At 48.9% G+C, this 6,000-nt stretch overlaps 1 protein-coding gene across 2 annotated transcripts in view; it reads left to right on the top strand.

The window, feature by feature from the left end:
• Nucleotides 1–4,265, top strand: part of Ibtk (inhibitor of Bruton tyrosine kinase) — a 51,171-nt gene extending 46,906 nt beyond the window's left edge. For both annotated transcript variants that reach the window (XM_048353639.1, XM_048353641.1), the window contains exons 27-29: nucleotides 1,408–1,479; nucleotides 2,137–2,266; nucleotides 2,872–4,265. In XM_048353639.1, coding sequence (XP_048209596.1) covers nucleotides 1,408–1,479; nucleotides 2,137–2,266; nucleotides 2,872–3,003 — 334 coding nt within the window. In that variant the 3' untranslated portion in view covers nucleotides 3,004–4,265. The remainder of the gene's footprint in view (nucleotides 1–1,407; nucleotides 1,480–2,136; nucleotides 2,267–2,871) is intronic.
• The last annotated feature ends 1,735 nt before the right edge of the window (nucleotides 4,266–6,000 follow it).

Consider the following 6,000-nt stretch of genomic DNA (forward strand, 5'->3'; position numbering starts at 1 on the left):
CAGATCATATTTGTAATAGTAGAAATCAGGCATCTGTGTCATTATAGAAAACATTCTCTACTCTGAGTGAAACAGCTGAATTTGAATTATCTCTCTCTGCCTCTTATTAACCCAATTTGTGAGTCAGGCACATTTATATTAGTCTTTTAACCTTAGTTTCCTAATTTGAATAATGAAAATAGCATGTTTTCTTCACAGAATATCATAAGGATAGAAAGAGATAATGTACATGGATGTACTTAAGCTCTCATTAGGCTTGTTTGTTTCTATATCAAGCTCAGACATTTGTTTTCAGCTGGTTTTATAGTCTGGCTCTTATTGTTTGTCTTTATTTCAGTTTTAAATCTCTTCCTTGCTCTCCTTTTTCGAATTGAAAGCAGCCTGCCTTTGTGTGTGCTGTCACCATCTTTGGCTGTTCCCCGTGTGTGTATAACGGGAATTCCACGTCAGTGCCTGTCCGCCCTCTGGGTCGTCCCCTGGCTCCCAGGCCTCTTACCTGTCTCTCTGGTTTCTCTTGTGACCCCTGGCGCTTTTTGCATAAGTATCCTCATGTTGTTTTTTATTGTTGCTTAAGTACAGACTATTTAAAATCTTTCCTATCTGAGTTTTTTGAAGGGTGGGAATTGAGTTTTAGTTAGCTTGATTTTTTTTTTTATCATCTACCACAGTACTGACACATGCCCAGTAAATATTCATAAATAAATTAGAAAGTCAATTATTTTAAGTCTTGTTCGTTTATTCTGCTCATCCAGAATTCAGTTTCCTCGTTGTTGAGAGTATTTGATTAACCTAGAAAATCTGTAGCTCTAAATTTTTGTGCTTTGTCCAAATAATTATAGTTCCTTTTTGAAAAAGAAAAAAAACATGTTTTCCGTTTATTATAGATCTTCCTGTCCCCCTCATTATGTATACCTTTATTATTGCCTTTCCAGTTCTTCCTTCTTCCTGAGACCCTCTCAAATGACAGATGTTTTGATGTTTTTAATAGCAATACAACTTGGTTAGATGACATTTTATGTTTTTTTCCTCATCTAGCTTAAGAACTTTAACAGATCCTATTTTGAATTCCTGCTACATCTGAACTCTAGCTTATCAAACTATGTTAGTCACCTACAAAATTTGACTAGTAAGTGTTGGGTTTCTATGTATTCATGAAATATTCATGTCAAACATTCTTTTAAAAGTTTCCTGCACTTACTGATATGTATTTGATTACATATTAAATGCAGTTTTGAATAGTAGAAAAAAGAGACTATTTTTTTATAAATAGCTACAGATTATTTTATTTACTTGTACTAAAGATAGGCCTGAATGCACACATTACATTTCCTCCCCTAAAGCTATTAATGCCTAGTAGTAGTAATAGTACTAGAAGCTTTAATCTTCAGATTTGTTTGTTTTTTGCAGAAATTCTACTCATGTTGCTCCAGAACCAGAAGGCAGCCATGTTTCAGATATACCACTTCTAGAAAGTCCCAAGTAAGATTCGTTTAATAGCATTGTGCCTCTAAAGCTCAATACCAGTTGAGAGGATATTGAGGATCAGAAATACTATGATTTAAGTAGAATGTATTATTCGAATGCACTTCGTTTTATACTTTTATTCCAAGTGGCAGTACTTCTGCTCCATCACACTTGGTTATTTTCTGAAACGTTCTTTGTAAGGCTGATGTGCAGAAAGCAATGTTCCCCTTCTCTTTCCCCCTGTCATTCTGTCCCTGGGTGTCCCGGGCCTCCAGGTCTCTGGTCCTCCACCACCTGTGCTTCTCCTTGTCTCACTGCTCTTCCAGCCCTCACTTGTCCCGGGTCAGAGCAGCATTGCTGAAGGGTTTTCTGGGGGGACGTTACATTGCGGAAGTGAGGGGCCACGCCGGACACTGGGGCTCCGGCGTGCTGTCATCCTGCCTCGTCAGGAGGTGGAGCCCGGGGGTTCGCGATGGAAAGCCAGCCCGGGCAGGAGCGTCCACGAGGCTCTTCCCTCCAGTTAACCGCCCGAGAAGCAGCAGTGGAGCTGTGGGCTCGGGGTGGTAGAGGGCCAGCCTTGAGCGGAGAGCCAGGGCCCCGAGTTCCAGCCTTAGAAACAGCAACACGCCCAAGGCAGTGAGGAGAGCGAGTGAGCTGTGCTTGTCCTTGCAGTCCCTGGCTGTGCGCGCTGAGCCCGCCTTGCGCGGTCGCCCCGGTCACGTTTGCGTCGATCGTGGAGGAGGAGCTGCAGCAGGAGGCCGCCCTTATCAGAAGCCGAGAGAGGCCCTTGGCTCTGATCCAGGTAAGGGGCGACGCACCTGCCGTGCTGGACCCACGGGAGAGCCGCGCTGCTGCGCGCTCCTGGCTCTTAAGAAATTGCCGTTTGCTCTGACAGGTACATTTGAAATGCTGTGTAAGACTAGGCGGACAGTGTGTAGACGATGAGCTTAGCACTGATCCACGGTGATGACGTCTTCATTTTGGCTCTCTAAGGCTTTGCACAGTGCTACTGTTGGGTGTGAATGGAGAACTTGGCAGTCCCCAGTGCTTTATTTCCGTATGAGGAAGAAGTCTTTCTTTAATGTACCCACTCGGGTCAACGTTGACGAGTTAGGGGAATGGTCAGTGTCCACGGCCGCAGCTGAGATGCTCGAGAGCTGCGCGTGGCCACCGTGAGCACCCGTGCAGCACCCGTGCAGCGTGGACGGAGCCCAGGCGGGGCTGGGGGGGCGCTGCCCTCCCTCCGCTGACATCCCATGCTGATTCTGCCGGCTCAGGCGCGGGATGCAGTTCTGCTGCGCTCTATCCAGAGACACTCCAGAGCCAAGACACCCTGCTCCGTCCCCGCTCCCTCCGCCCCGCTGCTCGGTCCCCGCTGAAGCTCGTCTTCTTTCTCCCCCTCCTCAGGTTGAAGAGCGCGCCATACAGGAACTAATGGTCTTCTATGAGGCCTCTGGCAACCCTGAGGAGTTTGTGGTTGTGGAGAGGACGCCGCAGGGGCCCCTGGCAGTGCCCACGTGGCACAAGCGCGGATGCTAGCTCCCTGCGGACTGGAGACCTGGAGGCGCGTCTCCCACGCGGAATGAGCATGGATGCGAGCTCCCTGCGGGTTGGAGACCGTCTCCCACGCGGGACAAGCGCGGATGCGGGCTCCCTGCGGACTGGAGGCGCGTCTCCCACGCGGAATGAGCACGGATGCCAGCTCCCTGCGGACTGGAGGCGCGTCTCCCACGGGGTGCTGGCTGTCCGGCCGCAGCAGCAAGAGTTCTTCCGGTGCACACGGAACGGCAGGATGAGAACGGCTCCGAGCTCTTTACTGTAGGTTTTTGTTTGTTTGTTTTGGATGACTAAAAATAAATTTATCAGAATTGTGATTTTAGTAACTTATGTGAAAAGTGTTAAAGAAAAACTAGGTTAGAATTATATAGGTTTGTTTCCTCTGAATAAATCTTCAAAAGGGAAAGATGAGTGAAGTGTAAGATTGAAGAATGAGACGTTAAAAATAACTGTTATTTGAGCTAAATAATTTAGGAGCTTTAGCCACACATACGTCACTCTGCGTTTTCAATGTGACATCGACGAGCCTAGAGTAGAAGCGTCAGTCCTGACCTCTGACCCGGAATGGCCGGAGTTGGCCGTGCTAGCCGTGTCCGTGCTCGCTGCTTTTTTTTCAGTCAGGCTGTTTCAGTCTTAGTCCTGTTGAAAGCTCACCTTGCTTAAGTGCCATATTTCAGTTTGGGCAAGACATTGTCTGTGTTTCAGTAGGTGATCAATTACAGTAGAAAGAAAATAAGAAGTCTTGATTTTAGACAGTTTTATCAAAGATAACAATTGCTTTTAAAATTTGGAGTCCTTGTAGATTGCTTCCTTGGGTCGGGAGGGAGGACATTATGAAAGCCTAATCGTGAAAGAATCAATTTGTCCGAGTGTTAAAATGTTCTAAACCAAATCTTTAGTGGTACAGGGAAGATTCGAATCGTTAGAAAGAAGATTGATTTTACAGCTATCTTTATAATACTGTATAATCAGAAGGCTTATTATATATAGACATGGTTTTGTTTACCGTCTGCTGTTTGGTTTGTTCCTGATTATTTAAAGATTTAAAAAATGAATGTTAAAACCTGTCCTCCAGTACGCAGAAAAAGTGGGGAGGATGCTGTACTTCCAGAACATGGGTTTGGGGGCGCGGGGGGTGCCGTTCACCGCTGAGGTTCAGCCTGCAGAACAGTGCCTGAGACAAGCTCCACATTTCAGCAGGCATGTAAGCAAACGTGCAATAAAGAAAAATCTGGATCCACTTCGTACAGATGTGTGTTTGCTGTCTTGCACTGTGCTGCTAATAACGCCTCCTGATACACTGTGTTTAATAGCCAGCATGCAGGTGAGTTTTCCAAGTATCAGGTTTGAGAAACAGACTTTTCCTCTTGGTACTGTGGTGCTGTGACTGGGTTTGGGGCGCCGCATCTGAGAAGATCCTGAGAAGCTCAGGATGCCGCTAGGGGCGGTTCCCAGCCGTGCCCTGGGGGCGGGGGGGCGGGAGGAGGGCTGAGCATGTCTGTGAGGCTTTGGTCTTTTACAAACCACGGCCAGGGCAGTTGCCCTTTGTAGTCTGTTTGATATCGAGGGCTGTTATCTAGAAGTTGATCTGGAGAAAAGTAATGGCCTGAGCAGGAAATGAGCGGTCAACCCAGCTGTAAGCTTTACCGCTTCAGACATGAGCCACGAAGACGCCAACTGATACGCCACCAGCAGAGCCCCGGAAAGCAAAGGGACTTCTTCCTCGCAGTAGTAGTCCTCATCTCGAATCCCTTGACCTGCAAAAGAAGCACAAGCAGAACGGAAGGAAGTGTGGAAGAAGCTGACTTAAACCGTCTGTGGATGGAGGGGTCTTTAAGATCGAGCTAAGCAGTTCTAACACTCAAGTCGGGAATCCCCACCCTTGGGTCCTTGGGTGGGGTGGGGTGAAGGTGCACAGGCACAGCGCATCTCAGACTTCCAGGCTACTCCTTTCCCTCCGGGATCTGGTTGTCGTAGCTCCTCTGGAGCTTTAGCAGTAGACGGGTGTCCCTTAGTTCCTGCTCCCCACACCCATCGCGCTGCGCTGACTCAGCGGAGGGTGGTCACAGCCCCTCGGGACCCTCCCCAGCTCCTGGGACTGTCCCCTGCTCTCGCCACCCCTCTGAAGGAGTGGCAGATTCCCCTCTGGTTCTACCTCGCCAGCTCACTGCACCCTCTGTTCCAGGCCACACTGGATGTAGACTGTTAGACAAACAACAGCAGCAACGGTTATCATTTACACGGACTCAAGAATCCCACTTGTTTTCTGCTGGGACTGTTCACTGGTTCCAGGGTGGCTTTGCTGGGCATGATTGTGTCCTTGGGAGGGGAAGCAGAAGGATCAAAAGTTCGAGGCCAGCCTGGACTCGATGAAAAGGCTTCAAGAACCTGACTTGTAGAAGAGATTGAAATAAATCTGCCCAAGAATGATGAGATGAGAGCCGGGTGGAGCGCTGGGGTCATGGTTTTAGACGGAGGAGCCAAGAGCTCAGCAAGCCAGCAGAGACACTGGAGGCAACATGGCAGAAGGGCAGGAAGAGGGCACAGGGAAAGGAAAGAAGGCCTCGTTATTTTACTGTAAATGGAGGAGGTTGGGGAGAGTCATGCCCTGTGGGTCCCAAGCTTTGTAGTCCCCAGGCAAGCAGCACCCGCCTCCCTGGGACCGTGTGGGAAGTGCGTTCCCAGCTCCCAGGAATTCAGCCTCAGAAGCTCAGGGCGCAGCCGGGGAGTGTGTTCACGAGCCCCCCGGGCAGTGTGTTCACGAGCCCCCAGGTAGAGTGTGTTCATGAGCCCCCAGGTAGTGTGTTCACGAGCCCCCAGGCAGTGTGTTCATGAGCCCCCGGGCAGTGTGTTCACGAGCGAGGTAGTGTGTTCATGAGCCACCAGGGAGTGTTTTCACGAGCAACGAGATAGTGTGTTCACAAGCCCCTGGGTAGTGCTCACGAGCCCCCAAGCAGTGTGTTCACGAGCCCCCGGGCA

Source organism: Perognathus longimembris, chromosome 9 (genome assembly GCF_023159225.1).
Source record: "Perognathus longimembris pacificus isolate PPM17 chromosome 9, ASM2315922v1, whole genome shotgun sequence".
Lineage (NCBI taxonomy): Eukaryota > Metazoa > Chordata > Mammalia > Rodentia > Heteromyidae > Perognathus > Perognathus longimembris.